This window comes from Brachionichthys hirsutus, chromosome 1 (assembly GCF_040956055.1).
Source record: "Brachionichthys hirsutus isolate HB-005 chromosome 1, CSIRO-AGI_Bhir_v1, whole genome shotgun sequence".
In the NCBI taxonomy this organism is placed as follows: Eukaryota; Metazoa; Chordata; class Actinopteri; order Lophiiformes; family Brachionichthyidae; genus Brachionichthys; species Brachionichthys hirsutus.
In genome coordinates this window covers 11,709,485-11,728,077 of record NC_090897.1, presented here as the reverse complement: position 1 = coordinate 11,728,077, position 18,593 = coordinate 11,709,485, and the positions used below count along the sequence as shown (strand labels likewise).

The 18,593-nt window shown below is 43.9% G+C and overlaps 1 protein-coding gene across 1 annotated transcript; it reads right to left on the bottom strand.

Moving 5' to 3' along the window:
• Positions 1–6,752: 6,752 nt before the first annotated feature.
• On the bottom strand, positions 6,753–17,950 carry usp8 (ubiquitin specific peptidase 8). The gene is made up of 19 exons (XM_068751130.1): positions 17,869–17,950; positions 17,097–17,257; positions 16,756–16,900; positions 16,555–16,640; positions 16,312–16,450; positions 14,789–14,840; positions 14,550–14,712; positions 14,290–14,452; positions 13,804–13,945; positions 12,639–12,925; positions 12,041–12,550; positions 11,697–11,771; positions 11,268–11,563; positions 10,866–11,087; positions 10,559–10,769; positions 8,918–9,154; positions 8,610–8,752; positions 8,287–8,419; positions 6,753–8,107 (listed from the first exon to the last, which is right to left on the bottom strand). Exons 2-19 carry the CDS (start codon positions 17,198–17,200, stop codon positions 7,949–7,951), a joined length of 3,267 nt encoding a protein of 1,088 aa, XP_068607231.1. The 5' UTR covers positions 17,201–17,257; positions 17,869–17,950; the 3' UTR covers positions 6,753–7,948.
• Positions 17,951–18,593: the final 643 nt, after the last annotated feature.

Here is an 18,593-nt window from a genome sequence, read left to right as displayed (position 1 = left end):
TCTAGCAGATATTTATTTTATCAAATGTGTTCTTTCAATGTGATTATTGAAGAATGAGGAGTTGGATAGACTTCGGTTTTCATTTCGGCACCATATGGACGTGCAAGTGTTGCTTTTGTTTTACGGTAGGATTCAAATTCATCTGTTTTGTTCTAAAGCAAGTCCAGGCTGTCTGTTTTCCACCAATATTGTCCAAATGGATATCATCCTTTTCCTTATTTTTTTTTTTTTAATAGGCGCATTCTTTGTTTCGTGGTTTGAAGAAACGCCTAAAAGTCTTAAAAATATTTCATCTAAATGTAAAGAATTGCGTGCATGGAGGCAGGAGAAAGGTACATTACAGTAAAGTTAATGGTGGGTATACTGTACGGCCATTTTAATTGAACGTTTTTCGTTAAATTTCTATGTACTTTTTCCAGACAAGCATGAATTAGTTTAAGGTGTAGCATTGTAGAACATTTAAGGACTTTGTTTTGTAATCATTGGTTCCCCTGTTCTACAAAATAAATTACTGGCAAATACTTTGTAGTTTGTCCTTTTTTATTTCTGGGATTATGAAGTGTTTGTCTCGTATCTGTACCGGCGTTCAATATTCAAGATCCTTGTTAGAGACACCTCTATGAAACAGACTAAATTTCAATGGACGCATGCTTTGACTCATCACCCAAATACAGCTCTGACTCAGAAGCTCAATCCAAGCTGGTCCCAACAGCTTTTAGGCAGGAAACCAGCAGGTTTGCAAAAGGTGCAAATATTTCATGGCTGCAACATTTCGCCTGCTCTCTAACGTACATACCGCTATCTCAAAATGAGATGCACCAAGAGCCCACGTTTGAATATCCTATGATGTTGGGACACTGCCAGTGTTAACTGATTTACCTATGCTCGGGCGTTAGCGTGAGGCCTACATCAGGGCTCCATCCAAGAACTCCAAAGGCCTTCGCTGTGGACCCAGAGAACATGAGAAAAGCCATCTCATTATAGCTCACACCATTTAGATAAGATATTGGAATGGGTACTCATCTGGGACTGGGACCCTACAGCATGTGGAGAAGACGATGGATTCCATCAAGCATCAGGAAATGATGAAAAAAAGCTGTAGCTTGGATAATCCTGAAAAAAGGCACTGGCCTGATTGAATCCAATAGAATAGCTCTGCTGTATCTCTTAACCTGTAAGTTTCCTTTAATCTTTCGTATATGGGGTATTTTCTTATTTAAATCTAGGTTTTGAGGCCTGTGAGAATCACATGTTGGCGAGAACATGAATTAAATGTTCCTGTACACTACACACTAAATGATGGTGTATATATGAAACGGTCTGAACGTGATCAGAAACATTTTTGACTCGAGGAGACTGAGACTTCGTGCAGAGTTCGGCTATCAAGAGCACAGACCTGTTTGAATGTCGCTCAACTTGAAAGAGGGGAAGTGTTTGACGAAAGTCAAAGCTGGTCGTTTGGCTCTTCACTGCTGATGCTTCCTGCAGAGACAAACTAGGCCAGGCAGGCACGCGCCGTCATCCAGCCGGTTTGGCCTCAGCCCCAGTGAGCACAGCCTGCTGGAACATCCAGCTAGAACCTACCTGCCTGCCGGTAGGGCGGCCAAACTGTCATGCTCTATTCTCACCCCACCGTGTCCTCTGTCCACTTCTCTCATTTCGTTATGCAAAGTTTAACGCAGCGTTCTTGTTCTCTCCTCTGCAGAACGATACAAAGGTTCTGCTTGCCACATCTCTTTTTACCTTGTCATGAGATAAACCCCTCCCCCATCTGTACTTCAAATCCATCATATAAAGCCATGCATATTTGTTTGTGTTCTTTATTTTTCTCACATCCTTTCCTCACTTGACCGCCAGTCAACCCTCGCCCCTTAGCTCTCCTCTGAGGCCCTGGGCCTGAAATCTAGTTTACCACATCACCGACTGATCCAAGATCACGAATGCGCCGCCGCTCTTCCCAGGAATACCAATTCAAACTAAATGTTGGAAATGTCAGCAAAGCCTTGGAATGGTTCCTTCACAGCAAGGTGCTAAAAGAGTGGGCGACCTGCTTTGGAGAGTTCTTGTTGAGTGGAGGTTGGCGAACGCCAAGATAAAGCACACGGTCCTAGTTATCTGCTACAGCCTGATGATGCTCATTATGGCTCCTCGGTGTGTGTGTCCTTATTCAGAGCGGAGTTGTGCAGTGCCGGAGACTAAAGTTAGAACACAAAGTTCCTTTATAAATAGACGTCAGCTCTCAGGGGTCTGCACTCCAGTAGCTTAACCTGCCAACATTACCGGCTGTCCTGACTGTTTCTGAGGAAATATTATGTGTTGGATTAGTGAGAAAAGGAGCACGTGTAGCAGACAAAACTGAACGTCTCTGGGAGACACAAAAAGAAGGGATCCTATTTTGAAGACATACAATTAGAAACGATTATTTTCAGCTGCAGTTGATCTGGAGAAGTCCTTTTAAATCGACCAAATACTTTTTTATTTAATCGTCATCTTTTATATTGAAGTCAAATGAAGAGGAGATAATTACTGCAACATGTCATATACTTACTTAGCAGATTTAATGAAATGTGAACGTCTTCTTGAAACCTTCAAGTCTGCCGTTACGCATTACAACAAAACATTTATTCATCTGTGCAAATGACTGTGAGCCTGAAAACATCACAAAAGTTACAGGGTTGTGATGATGATGAATATATTTATTAGATAGAATGTTAGAGTACAAGTACAGTCAAACATCCTGTCTTTTTCTTTTTTCTTTTTTCTTTTTCTAAGAGGAGCATTTCAAAAAAGCCCTTGCGGTCTTGTTTCCGTTGAAAGTCCTTAGTACATTGTTTTAAAACGAGACAATTTGCCATGAATTTGTAGAGGAATAAACTTATGTTGAATTTGAAAGTTGCTGCTCGAGCTGCAGGAAACCAGATTCCTTCTGATGTAATGTAAAAAGCTTAGCCAATAGGCAGAACACAGATATGAACTCATAGACATTGGATAGGATTTTTCCGAGGATAGTACTCAGATTCTGGAATATAGCCCTATTTTTACTTTTCGTTTTAAATCTTTTGCTGAAGAACCGCAGGCAGTCTCTTCTGGTTACTGACATTATGGGATATTTCAGAATCTGATTTCCTCTTATTCTTGCAGTATTTTTTTTTTTATTACTTGTGCTTAAGCTATTTACCCCTTGTAATCCCTTGGAAGCAGAATTAATACTAAATTAATTATCCTGGAAATATCAAGAAACTAAACTTTTATTACCTGAACACATGTTTTTTTTCTTCTTTTTTTGCTAACATGTCACATGTACAAATCTGGAATAACTGTACTGCAAGTTTGAGGAAAAAATAAGGTCAGACTAATTATCATCCTTATTTTCCACAAGCACTTCCCTAAGCATCGCTCACACAAAAGAGGCCTGCACGCTTCCCACCACAATAACAATTCTTTGCTTTTTTCCACAACAAAGTTGACCTTTTTTTTGGACGTGGATGTTTCCACTGCATTGTGTCACTGAAAAATACAGACGTCCAATGCAGTTGTAGAAGTATTAAACTATCTTTTTCATATTTACATGAATTAGAGAACCTCCTGATACCAGAGCAGAAAAGCAGCAGAAATAAATGTGTTCCTCCTCAGGGAACAGCAGGCGTGTGTGCGTGTGTGTGTGTAGGTGTGTGTGTGCGTGTGTGTGCGTGTGTGAGTGTGTGTGTGTGTTTGAAAGGAGGGGAGTGAACAGCAGGATGCACTGCAGGACAGCCGGCTAAACATTGTTCTTGCTGAGCACGCAAAAAATAAAAATTTGAACTTGCCAGAGATGCAAATACCTATTTGTGTGCTTGCTTACTTAATGAATGTCTGCAGGCCAGCAATGATTAGCTCATTTAGAGAGACTCGGTGGTTATAATTCCCCGTGGTGTGTGCTGTGTGTCACACACATCATTAGCCGAGGCACGACGGTCTGTCCTCAAATGACCTTTATACATCTTTTCACTGACGCCCTCCAGTCCAGTTTCAATGCAATTATAACACTAGGAAGTATTTTATTTGGGTATCTCCATTTAATGCTGCCTAATACTGTGCTATATTACAAAGGAAAAAACATTTCTTTTTTTAATTCACCAACTATAATTGGAGGTTGCTTTTTCCAGTCACCAACTCTGGCAACCGCTATGTTCTGGTGGCCATGGACTACTTCACAAAGTGGCCAGAGGCGTATGCGGTCCCAGACCAGACCGCGGCTACGACCGCAGAAAGGCTGGTGGAGGAGATGTTCGCCCGTTTCGGGGTCCCCAACGAGCTCCACAGTGACCAGGGACGGAACTTCGAGTCCCAGGTCTTTGGGGAGGTCTGCCGACGGCTGGGGGTGAGTAAGACCAGAACAACTCCGCTTCACCCGCAAAGTGATGGGCTGGTGGAGCGGTTTAACCGTACCCTGGCCACCCAGCTTGCCATCCTCTCCAGTCAACACCAGAAAGACTGGGACCGTCACTTGCCGCTGGTCCTCTGGTCCTATCGGTCTGCTGTTCAGGAGTCCAGCCAGAGCACGCCTGCCGCTCTTATGTTTGGGAGAGAGCTCCGGATACCGGTGGACTTGGTGTTTGGTGCCCCGCCAGAGCCGGAAATCCCTGGGGGAAAGGAGATGGACTATTTTCGCAGGCTAAGAGAGCGCCTGCTTGTAGTACACGACGACACCCGCCAGGCCCAGGCGAACTCTGGCGTTCGGCAGAAGAGGGGCTACGACGTCCATTGCAGAGGACGGGCCTTCGTGCCAGGGGACAAGATGTGGGTCTACTGCCCTGTTTCTCCGAAGCTTCGCAGCCACTGGCAAGGCCCCTGTGACGTCATAGACCGCTTGTCTGAGGTGGTGTATCGGGTGCGGATGTCCGGCAAGGGACGCATGGTGGTGCTGCACCAGGACAGACTCTAGCCGTACCGACCCCTCGCCCCGGATGCTGGTGAGGGGAGTGGTGGCGGTAGTCCGTGCGCCGGCCCCTGTGACTCTCCGCCTGGCACGGCTCCTGCCAATCCTAGACGGCCTGTTCGCCGCCGCCAGCCGGGGTATTTAAGAGACTTTGTGATGGGTGATGGGGTCGCCAGGGACGTCTGACCCCTCAGGTGGGGGCTATGTAGCAATCACGGGGTTCAGCGTTCAACACGATAATCTCAGACATTTTCCGACTCCACTTCCTGAGGGTGCTCAGGAGGAACAACCTGGAGCAGAAGCTGCTGGTGGCCTTCTACAGAGCCACCGTGGAGAGCATCCTGGCGTACTGCATCACGGTGTGGTACGTCGGGTGCACAGCAGCAGAGAGGAAAGACCTGCAGAGAGTGATCAACACAGCCCAGAAGATCACCGGCTGCTCTCTGCCCCCTCTGGACCGTATCGCCGCCTCTTAACAGATGAGTAGTTAGTTTAGATATCAGTGCTGGATTCCACCATGTTTCTCGTGGATGCCTCATGGCAGAATGAAGACAATAAGCTCCACTGAGTTTTGGAGTTTTGGAGAGAGGTCTGGAGTGTTATCATGTGAACTTCTATAATCAGATGAACTTTGACAAGTTTTTCTTGAGAGCGATTTAAAGAATTTTGGTCCAACTTGACTCAAAGGTTTAGTTTCAAACTCAAATCTGTGCTCGAGAGCAACAGCCAGTGCTGTATAATTATTATTCAGGAAATGATTGATTTGAGGCAAACAAAAATTAAAATGTCAAATTGTGACTTGAACTGAAAATGTCACCCAATTCACAAGTATTTGTTCTTTATTGAACCAAACTTTCAAAGTTATTTTGTGAACTCTTGGATTTCTTATTTTTTTTATTAGGATGAAGATCCAGTCAAAGGTTCGGCAGATTGTTTAACTCAATTCCCATTCGATAAATCAACTCCTTTTAATTTACAGAGCAGGTAAGTGGGTGGAAACAATCTTGTTAAAGAGCGAGGTCAGAGAAGAACAGCTTGATGTGGGGCTAAAAAAATTAAAAAGATGGACATATTTGACATTTTAATGGTCGGTGATGTAAAGTTAAATGGGATTTACATTTAGGAATGCTAAAAACACAGATGAACTAATATCCTCTTAAACCGATGTGACTCGTCTGCAGGTTTGGCTTTAAGGGGAAGAAGCAGGTGAAACTGAGGAATCATGCGATTTTCTCCAAGCAGCTCGATCTCTCCCAGTTTCTACCGAGCTCAGCGCAGAACACCCCATATTCCTCGTACCGGCTGTACGCTGTCGTGGTGAGTCAACATCCCAACTATTAATGTGGGACTATGGTCAGATGGAACATACCTGCACTATTTAAATGTGCTTTCTTGTGATTCGTGCTCACATATTCCCGCCACCGTCTCTGGCTCTTTGTAGAACCATACAGGAAACCTGAACATGGTTCATCTGTGTGTTACAACACACTGACCCAGTCACGGCACAGTTTCGATGACGCGGCAGTTCAAGAGCTACAGGACAGTCTCGTGCAATCTCCAAATGCCTACCTGTTGCTCTACAGTCGCAAGCGCTCCCAGAAGCCAAAGATCAGTGGACTTTAATGATGTCATTTATTTTTTAATCAGTTGTGAGGCTGCCAATACTGATAGTGTGTGACATCTTGTTTATTTCCTCATCGCTTTTCCACATCTGTGCTCCAAACAAGATCCTTGACTTGTGCTGTGGTTTCAAAGTCAAACGATATTGTTGTTTTAACCTTCAAGATAATCAATAACACCCTTAATATACCCATTCAGACGCACAGTAATTTGAAGCAGTTTTAATAAATAGTCATGAGGTTAATACAATCGTTATTTCAGGGCATTAATAAAATGGACATGTACAAGTAAAAAGAGATTGCGATTTCATGCTAGGCAATAAAAGTGTTCTCAGGAAACAATCAAATCTCGCCGCTTCACATCTCGGGACCATAAAGAAAACAAACAGACACTGAACTTTGTGCTTGCTCTCCTCAGGCAGCAAATCACGACACTGAAGCATTCCTGTAAGTGAATCGACCTCTCTTTATACTCAGAACTCAATGGAAATAAAATGTTCCATCACAACCAGCATCACCATTTAGAATCCACGAAGGATGCTCAGGTGTACCGGGCCTTTCTCCTGTACAGGCGTTGAATATGACAACAACCTAAAGTACATTGTAATTAGGAATTAAATTTATCAATGAACTTTAGAAGCCGGTTCGGTTCTTCTGTCACTGGCTGAACCAAGCATGACGGACAAGCCCCAAGCATTTAGAGTCGAGTAATAAACGGCGTGTTCTACATAAACAACTCCTATTGATTGCATATCGTGTAAGTAACGTTCACTAAGGTGAACAAGCAATAATCTCTATGCCCTCTAGTCTCTAAAGAAAGAAAGGTAAACGAAACAGTCTCACCCACTCGCTTTAGGATCACATTAAACAGCGGAAGCCAGAGCTACACCCCGGAAACATGTCTGTGATGCTACGATGGCTGCTACGTTCAGGGGGGAAAAAAAAATCAGAATCATTTGGTCACTTAACTGATAAACCTCAATTATTTACACGTGTCAATGTGCAACATTAGCATTTTTAGGTATGTACATGGCACCTAACTGCTAACCCTGGAGTATACGCAATACAAGAAAGCTTAGGATCACTTCTGCAACAGCCGTCGGGCCCTACGGCACAACCACCAAGGAATCGAAGTGAAAGGAGCAACAGTTTAGTCTCTAGATAATCAGTGATATGAACACTTTTAACAAGTACAGGGTGCTCTGGCAGCTGAAGCATTCGCACCGCGTGCCGCCTGCACCTTCCTCCCCCTCCGTGGCAGACAGGCGCTCGCTGTCAACCGCTCCTCGTGTGCACGTACACAACTTGTTACCCGGCGACTACGTGCGCTAGAGCTGTGACTCTAAAAAGAAGAAAAACAACAACCTCTAGGCTTGAGCGTCACCGTTCAGGTGGAGTGTTTTCCGTCTCATCACAGGGTGGAATAAAACAGGATGTACGCGGCAGACGACTTGACGGAGGAAGCGGAGATTTCAGACACCTCGTGGTCATCGAACTTGTACCAGCGCTGTTTGAAGGCATTCTTACAGTAGGCTGTGTAATGACCGCCATCCAAGCCTCCATAGTGGTTCTGGAAAAGAGAAATTCCTCCTTACATTTTGTTTCATGGACCATGTACCCAAGGGAACTGTCGTTTTACACACTTTTAATAATTGTTCGCCAAGGAAAATAAAAGAAAAATCATTTAAATGCGTACGGTTTCTTTATTTTTTTCACAAATACAAAAATAATAAATTTCCTTCTACTCACAGAGAGCCCAAAAAGGCTGTACTTTTTCAGGGTCTGTTTGGGCCCAATGACGTACTGGTTCAGGTCCAGGCAGTCTAAGGAGAAGTCTACAGATGTCTGCAGCTTCTGCTTCCATCGACCCTCATAGGAGAAACTTCAAGGGGAAGATAAACCGCCAAAATTACCCGCCCAGATTCTATCTTCCAATCCCTCTTCTCTATGCAAACATTTGATCGTATTTTCCAAGTAGTGAAACGGTAGCAAACACGACTAAAAGGCTTTCTTAAGACAGACATGCGGTCTCCAGTCTCCATCGTTTCTCGTGTGAACGCATCACTACAGACCGTTTTAAGTGCACCAGGAGGATGGGCGGGACCTTCCAGACCTCCAGTTTCTTGGTAGAATCTCTGTGGGCCTTGCAGTGTCTGCAAAACACCTTGTTGTTGTCGGTCAGCTTCTCCTCCTTGGAGAACAGCCTCAGACATTCCTGCCAAGACAATGCAAGATGAATGACAGGATTATTAAATCAAGGATTACAGCCTCTGCTGTTTCTACATTAACTGATTTGTTCTTGCTGACAACTGTAATGAGTTTAAAGGAGTGAAAGCACCAGACGCGAGCTTTAATGCACAGCGTTTAACATCTGACTGACCTGCAGGGAGCATTTGCTGGTGGAGGCCAGAGGCAGCGACAGGTACATGAAGGTCTCAAATATCCGGGACTTGCGATGGCAGGTCAGACACTGCACCGTGGACTTGAACTGCCCCTGGAACAGCGCCACGATGATGGACTCATTCAGCAGTTTGTGTTTGCTCCAGGCCAGGTCTGCTGCCGCCTGATCGTCCAGATGGTCATTCTCTTCTTCTTTGTATCGCTTCCTGTTATCCGCCTGAGACCAGAGAACAAACATGAGGGTTCATAGAAACATCGGCAGCTGTAAGCGTTAGCAAAACCTGCTTTTCATGATCCCACTGAAAAGAGCATGACTGAGATCTACAGACTTCATTTCTAACCGTGATCCGGTCTCCTTAGCATGCAGTGCAGCCAGCTCACTTTCAATGAGGTAGGCAGGAACATATGAAAAGGCAGGGTAACGCTTTGACAGTGAGAACATCTGATTCATTAGCTCCAGAGAAACAAAGTGGACTGGATCAGCCTGACGGCAGAAGGTTCTGAGCATCACACACACACACACGAGAGGTGATGAGATGTGGAGCGTGTCATGAGAAATCTACATCGTCAGCAGTTATAAATAACTGGTTTGTCACTTTATAAAGTTTAAGAGAGTTGACAACTTGATGAGCAGCACGGGGTGAACGCGCTTCGACGTATCACGGTCTCTCCAGGCTGCCGTTTCTTTCAGGAGTCATCTCAAGACAGCTTCAAGCGAAGCATTTTGACAGTCGGGTTGGATGTTTTAGCAAATTATAAAATGGAAAAACAGAAATATCTTTTTGTAAATGCAAACGAAAGTAAGATCAGTCCACACAGGCAATGAGGCATGTGTTGCGTCAACATGCAAAGAGGTTCTGACCGAGCGTCGGGCCAGACGGATGCAGACAAGCCACACTCACTGCTGCAGGAAGAGACACAATTATTTACTTACTCTCTAATGCCATCAAAATGAAACCCGGTGGAAAAATAAGAAGGAAAGAAATTAAAGCCGCAAGCTTTTTCATGCCCAATTTTGAAACACATAAAAGAATTAATTTTTCGCCGGTTCTGAGCTTGGTTCAAAGTTTGGTGAGTTTGAGCATGTTCAGGGGGTCAAATTGCCGTTTAAACAGCAGAACAAAGAAGAAAAAGAAAAAGAAAGAATAAAGAATTTTTGCAAAAACAATATAACTTTTTTTCTGAGTATGCGATTATTACACAAAATACATTTTTGGAATGGTCTCGATGAGGGCTCCGCGTCTGTACATGTGTGTTGTTTAGTGTCGGTGTGTGTGTGTGTGCTGTTGAGTGTCGTTGTGTGTGTGCGTGGGTGTGTTGGTCGTCCTCAACAGCATGGCAAAGTTGGATGCCGAGGGTCGTCAACTTGTCGTCTTCTGCGTTGCAAAAGCGATAGCCCCTTACGCCTAGGATAGGCGCTCGGGCCTAATAATAAAGAACTACGTTTTTATTGTTAAACAAATGAGCAACAACACACTGGAAAGAAGAAGGCAAGTTTTAAAAGGCTACGGTCCAAAGGAGGGAATTACTAGCAGCATTTTCTGTTGTAAACCTACTGAATCCTTTTTAATGTGCCATCATGGTTATGCATTGGCTTTCGAGTACGAGTGTGAGCAGCTACCTTGTTGAGGTCTTCGTGGAGCCCGTCCATCAGAAACAGCAGCAGCTCCTGGGAGTCCTGCTGCTCATAGCCAGAAAACTGCTCGTTGATCTTTCCTATGGTGATCTTAAAGTCCCGTGGGCTGATGCACTTATACAGGCCGGCCCACAGGGCTTTAATGATCACACCAAACTCCTCTGCCACCTCCCCTTTATGGCCAAGAATGTTGTACCTGGCAGAGAAACAGAACACAGATGTCAATATTTCCCCGCACGCCGACTTCTTTATGACTGATAATATCACTGTTTTTAATCATCTGGGCCCTGACCGGTTGATGTCCTCCATGTAGAAGTTGTTGTTGAAGTACTCAGCCATGGCAGGGGTGTTGCACAGACACTGCAAGATGGAGTTCATGTAGCATGTGTTGCCCAGGTTACGAAGGCCAGTCAGAGATGCGCCAAAACCTCCAAATGTAGGATTCAGGTTGCGAATTTTGGCGGCAGAGGGTCGTGCAATCTCCACTTTGGAATAGACCTTAGCAGGGGCAGGTCTTGGGGGAGGGGGGGGGGGTACACGATGAGAAAATATCTGACAGATTCAGCCGAGGAAAAATGCAATATGCAATGTAAAAAGAAGACGGAGCAGCTGTGGTCCATTTAGGAGAGCGGATGAGATGATCAATAAGCGCCTTCACATTTTAAGCTATCACAAATCACTGATGCCCCCTTACTTGTTGTCTCTGTTGATGGTGGGTATGAGGGCAGCAGTCGTCGGGGCGACGGCCTTCTTCGGGGTCTCCTCCCTCAGGTCCTGGCTGATATCCGGGGACGAGTAGGAGCGTTTCAGTTTAGACTGCTCTCGCTCTCGCTCCTGGTTGGCGTCCGGCTCTGGGTGAGTTTTTTTCTGTTTAACTGTTGGTGGTGTGGAGGGTGGGGTCTGGGGAACGGTGACCTCAGGAGGGTACAGGTGGACCCGGTTGGTTGGGGAATGGTAGTACCGGTAGGTCCCGGTCACCGTGTCGAGAAACTAGCAGAGAAAGGAGTGACCAAGAAAAAGGTTGGGAAAAAAAACTATGCGGGAGACGATAATTAGGGATGATAGATCTTTCCGTCGATCAGTCCAAATGACGGAACTCGGTTCCGATTTAAACATCTGGTACCTTCATCCACCCGTCTGGAAGGCCTGGCACACTCCTACCCATCTCCTCGCTTCTCGCTCTGGTCAGGGGCTCCCTCTGATGGACACGAGACACTCGCTTTACTCCCAGGGAGTCGTCAACACATTTTATACACTCATATATATGACAATTAGCAATAAGCTATAAATTGTTGGCTGAATTTTGACATTACTGTCAAATGACAGATTTCACAGGAATTTTGTGACATCATGCTGGGTGGTCACCTGATCCTCTGATTGTGGTACGAGTACTTCTTTCATACTCTATTAGGGACACAGGTGTGAAATGAGACATCCATGGCTGTGAGAACATGAAAGGAGGCTCACCTTCATTTCATTAACTACGTGGTTGGGAGCAGGCGAGTCCAACGACATGCTCTTAGAGGGCGTGTCAGCGCTCGGCTCCTTCCCCCTCTTTTCTTTCCCCTCCCCGACTCCGTTCTCTTTGTCTTCCGCTTCTTCTGCCTTCTGCCTTTCAAGCTTCTTTTTCTCTTGGCCTCCTTTCTCCTCCTCCTCTTTCTTCCTCCGATCCTGGTCCTCCTTTTCTAGCCTTTCTTCGAACTCCTCCTGTTCCCTCTCCTGCCTCTCCTCCTCTGAACGACGCAACTGATTGCGTTTCTCCTGCTCTCGCCTTGCCTTCTCCATCACTGCCACCGCCTCTGAGTGTATCTGACTTTGCTCTTCTTTAGACAGAGGACTGTTTGACATTAAGGGTGGCTTGACAGAGCGGTCGGGGACAACTGGGCCATTCAGGGCGGCGGAGTCCATTACAGAACCATTCAGGCTGGGCTTGGGTTCGTCCGACACCTGCACAGAAGGTTTCTTGGTGCGATCGAACTGGGACAGAAAAGTGAAAGGACAAATCAAAACATGAACGTCGTCTTAAAACTCTTGCATCGTCACCGTTTTGCTCTCTCACTCATACCTGAGGTACGACCTTGACTACTGTCGGCGACCGGCTGGACGTCCCAACCACAAGGCTCTTCTTACCAAGGTCTGGCTCAGAATGCGCGGCACCTCTGATGGGAGAATCAACACTCTCTGGCAACACATTAGTAAGCTTGGAGGTTTCAGAAGTGGGGGGTTCTGCTGGTACAACTCCATTCACCAACACGGCAGGAGAGGGTTCCTTCGGCTCGAGTGTGACCTCGGGCTCTGGATGAGTTGGGGTCAGAGGCTTTGGCTCCTCCAGGGATGGGTAGCTAAAATTCACTTTTAACAACAACAAACAATAAGCCATCATAAAGAAGAGATTAAATCTACCTTTTAATAGGATCTTGTTTCATTTTTTTTTTATCTGATTCATTTATTATCATTGCTCAAGTGTGTCAATTGTATGATGTAGGGTCTGAACTGGTCACCATGTGCAAAAATAATTACCGGTAATATGAGAAAAACAAAACAAAATTCCAAAGAAAAAAAAGGACAGAAAATTTATTTTATTTTCTACATTAAGGAAATAAAGAATTTACAGCATTGATTTGTCGATTGTAGAATCAGACAAGCATAAAGTGAGATGTGATGTCCAGAAATGGATCTAGCTGTAAATCTGAAATCAGTATTTGTGATTGATTACTTTAGGGAAAAGAAGACTTTTCCCTAAAGTCTTCTTTTCTGAAAATATACGGCTTGCAGATTCTGTAACTTAAAATACTTCTGAAAACGTATTTATATAGACTGGCTTTTAATTGATGGAGTCCTCTGTTTTAATTACTTTATTTATTTTCATTTACATTTTTTTAACATTGTTTTATTATTTTATGGTTATTGATGGGTACCTCGTCTCATCAATTGTGCCCTGACGCCACTGTTGCATTTAAACATCTGTTTTGCATTGATGAATGTTTGTTTATTATGTATTTTTTGTTTGTATGGTTCATGTTTATTTTATTTTTATTTTTTATTATCTGTAAAAGCACTTTGGGAATTTTATTTCTAAAAAAGTGCTATATAAATAAAGCCTATTATTATTATTATTATTATGAATTTCTTAATACAACAGAGGCTACATTGACAGAAATCCTGGTTTAGAACAAAAAAGAAGTCAGTAACTAAGGAATATGAAGCTATCACGCGCTGGCGGTACTCACACTGAGGAAGGGAGCTGACGACATTCTGTCTCGGGGGCCGGACTTTGGCGTTGGTGGCGTACATGGGGTAGAACAGCAGCCAGTTCTCGTAGCCTCCTTCCAGCACCAGTGGCTCGCTACGCAGGACGGTGATGCTGTCCCACTGCGGAGCGTTTGCAAAGCCGTTAGTTACCGGTAGGCCTGAGTCAGACTCAATCACGGCCTTCAGCCCTCAGGAGAACGGCTGATTCAGAGAGAAGCATCGTAGCAATAACAAAAACTATTTAAGGCAGGATTGCTAAAAAGAAATTTCCACAGCAAAACAACACTACTGAGTTCCACACCCAAAATGAATGGAAAACGGATGTTTTTGCCACAACACATACTTTGTTCTGTTTGATGTCTAAGTCTATCTCAGAGGGAAATCCTTATTGCCACTCCTGAGTCACATGTATGTGACTGTACAAGCGCAAAGACACAAAGAGAGAGAGAGAGAAAACCAGTTACCTTAAAGAGGGCGTCTTTGAGGCTCTGCAATGTGGTGCCCAGTTTAAGGTCAGTGACAGAACTGAACCAGTCCAGCAGGACTACGTAATCCACAAATCCCCGTTTTCTCCACTGGTCTTTGGATGCGTCTGGCAGCTCTGCTTCAATCTGATTCACAGTGATTCTAAAAAGTGAATACATTCCAACTCTGGCGGTTAGGGTTGACACTCTTTCGTTATTTACTGACAGGAGGTTCTGCAATAAGAAGACCCCTTCCTCACCCTGGCCTTACGGCCTCCTCAGGCACGCAGATGCAGGTCTGGGCTGGGACCTGAATGTGAGACTCCTCAAAGTCCTTTTGGCGACGGGCATCCATGACTATTATTGCAATGGTCTGGTCCTTCATCATGTTGAACAGCTTCTCAGCAGTGATGCCACCAGCTGGCACTAGAAGAAAAAGCAGCCATCAGCACGAAGTAAAACAACTGCAAAAAAATGAAGACATTCATTTGTGTGTTATTTCGCTCGCCTTTTGAGGCTGAATTCGTCAGCTCATTCTGTTCTCCTTTAACCTGACACAAAGACATAAAACAAAATGACTTGTCTGAATCGTATTACAACAATCACTTCAAACAGTGCCACTGAGAAAGTAAAACACAACACGAACACAAAAGCAGAATGTGCTCCTGCAACACCAGAGCAGGTTCTTTATTCAGACTCTTCAACGCTCCATCATTAAAACCGTATTATTTTTAAGAGCTTATTTATTCAACCAGTTAAATCATTTACTGTTTTGTGAGCAGCACAGTGGTACTAGAGCTTGCATTTTGTTGCGCAACCCTACTTTGCAGAACAATAAAGCAATGAAACTTGTACTTTGTAATTAAGCTGGTAATGTTGCCGTTATTCTTTGTTTGGTGTAAAACCTACACTCATTTGCCAATTTGGAGAATGCAAATCCAAATAAAACCCAATTGTGTTTTTTCATTGTAGAGTAATACGAGTATAGTTCATTCCCGGACCGAGTTCGTAACGCAAATAAATTTTTATCGTTTAAAATAATAAATAAGAAAATTAATCATTTCCGGCCGTCTAAAAACACTCAAATCAAAGCGAATAACAATGGGATAAAATAAAAGAAGCTATATATATATATATAAACACACAAAATGATATAAACGTTATACAATATACAGTATTACGGTAGCGCTAACAGTGGCGTGACGTGCGAGGAGAGAAAGAGCGGGGAGAGAGTTGGACGGTACGTAGATACTTTATGCAGTAATTGCACCTTACACACGTACACTTACATAAACTAATAAATAATAGTTCTGCCTTTGGAAGGCTTTGTGTTCTTGATAGCATCCTTCTGTTTGAGGATTGTACATATCGTCGATGTACTCCGCTCGTACCGGCGTGCCAAATCACTTACGCGGACACCACGGTCATGTTTATTGATAATTTCATGCTTCATCTCCGTCGCCATTTTTTCTTCTTACTTCTATCCTTACCACTCGCTGTCTTTGGACCCATCACATAATGAAGAATGTTCACAAAATGCAAGAAAAAAAAAATCACTGAAGCTCGCAGCCCTCGGCCGGTTAGCGTCAGCATCTTTTAATAATAATAATAATGAATAAATAATAATTTTTGAGATGCGAGCGCATCCCAAAATTATACTCGCATCTCAAAGCAAAACATTGCTCGTAGGTTTGTTCGCATCTCAGAACACTCGTATGTCGAGGGATGCTTGACTCAAAAAAAATGTTATGTACACAAATGTGTTTTATACACCTTTGTCATTGTGTAAAAAGAATACACCCCAAATATCCATTTGCAAAATCTCGAGATTTGCGCAGAAGGACTGAAGCCTCTGCTATCTGCACCCGGCGCCACCTTTAGATAAGCAGCGATTGGTAACACAGAGACCTATGTCTAATGTCAATATCAAACGGGTCTTAAAAAACCGGCTGTCATGAGCAGTGGGTCGTCTTGCAAAGGTTGTTTGACTGTAACGTGGCAGCACATATTTGCATTAGCTACCTTTTTGCTGTCCTTCTTGCTTGCTGCTGACGAGTTCGGAGAGCTTTGGCCATCTTTCTCTGTCGTGTCCTCCCTCTTTTTCTTTTCATCTTGTCTTTCCTGCTCCTCAAGTTTTTTTCGGACCTCAACTTCCTCATACCTGTTGAGGAATAAAAGCATACACTTACATACTTCTGTTGTGATATTATATCTTGCAGGCTGTGTGCTACATAATAAACTGAGATGACATCCAAAGCCTCTAACCTGAGTTTAAGGCTGTTAGAGAGCTTCTCGGCCTCTTCAATGGCTTTTTTAAAGCAGTTTGACCCAAGCATGTTCATGTAATAATCCTTTGTAGATTGGAATAAATAGATAGAAAAACATTTCTGATTTTTGAAAAACACTCCAAATGTAGCGTACATAATTAAAATACAAAGAAGCCACAATTTTATAAGTGTTAACTACCGGTTGTTGCTTGAATTCTGGTCGTTTCTTGATAATGCCGTAAACTGTTAAATACTTCATGTACAGGACATAAGCTCTCTCCTCATCCCTGTCCAGGCGACACTCCTCCGCCGCCTTGAAGATTTTGCAGGCACTCTGAACATAGCTGCAAGACAAAAAATACTACAATTACCTTACTTATATTTGACCGGGAACTTGATTTTTCCACAATAGACCATATTTGCACACCTCAGTATATGATATTATGAAGACAGAGACAACTTGACATCATCACTGTTATAATTTTCAATGCCATGGATTATAATCGCTGAGGCCACGAAGACCATTAAAATCAGCATTACCTTCTGGTGCTCGTTTTGTCCGGTTTAATTTCAGCTTTTTTGTTGAGGTCACCCAGAGACGTGGACAGATACAAGTCCTTCACCCCGGTGGACACGGCAGGCATCTTTCCGTGTGCGTAAAGTCACAGCTCACACGTAGACAGTCAGTGTTATGATCATCTCTGCAAAAATGTTTGTAATAGCAACATAAAAAAAATCAACAATCCCCATGGCACGCACATGAATAGCGTTACCATTTAGCATAAGTTAGTAAGCTTCCAAATGTATCAGCGACGTCCCTGCGAGATAAGTCGAGTTTTAGCAAACTGTCAACATAAATGGCCAGGATTAGCATGTTATATATATATATATATCTCGGAAAATGTTGCTCACGGTCTTAGCGCATTAGCCAACATTACTTAGCGTGTGGTTGTAGTTAGCTAAGGCAGCGCACGTCAACACTGACCATCTGTAATAACTTAACGTTCCCGGTAAACGCGTTGGGCCACAATCTTCATTTATTTGCTGCATGTTGAACAGCTAATGCGCATTTTGTCCAAGGTAAAGCGCAAGCCATCCGGTTGTCAGATAAGGTTTTACAAATAAAACATTAACGTTGTTTTCTTGCCTTCCGTGTTAGCCGGTTAGCTAAATTAGTTAGCAGCTAGACCTCAGTCTAGCCGCAGTGACGCGTAGCACGGCTGTAGTTATATTCAGCAGTCAAAACAAACACATATGACGCTTATGTAATGAATATTTTTGTTTGACGCAATAAATTTAACACAAAATCTACCTTTTTCGATTTGCTGTTTACACTCGAGCCACTTTCTGACAACAACAGCTGCCGTTCTTCTTCTTCTTCTTCCTCTTCCTCTTCCTTTTCTTCTTCTTCTTCCGCTGACATCCTTTATACTGCATGTACTGTCCCTGGCGTTAATATTCAGTTTGACTGACATTACTCACAAAAACACTGCAGTTTAAGCAATATAATCGACATTTTTTAAACATATACTTCATTTGTAGTGATTAGTGTTACTTCACGTTCCAGTATGTTACGCCATATATAAGTTCGAGTGATGTGGTTGCCTGACAGGACGTTTCATTTTCTAACCGCTTATCCCGCTATCGGGTCGCGGGCCAAGCTGGAGCCAATCCCAGCAGTCAATGGGCGAGAGGCAGGGGACACCCTGGACAAGCCGCCAGTTCATCGCAGGGCAACACAGAGACAGACAATCAGCCACACACACACCCACACCTACGGGCAATTTAGTGTCACCAATCAGCCTAGGCTGCATGTCTTTGGTGGTGGGAGGAAGCCGGAGAACCCAGGGAGAACCCACGCAGACACGGGGAGAACATGCAAACTCCCCACAGAATGGCCACAAGTCGGAGACGAACCCGCGACCATCTCGCTGTGAGGCAACAGCGCTTACCACTGCGCCACCGAGCCGCCCCTGACAGGACGTTCTGTGACTAAATTTACTTTTTAAAATCCCTGACATAAATACAAGTCAGTCG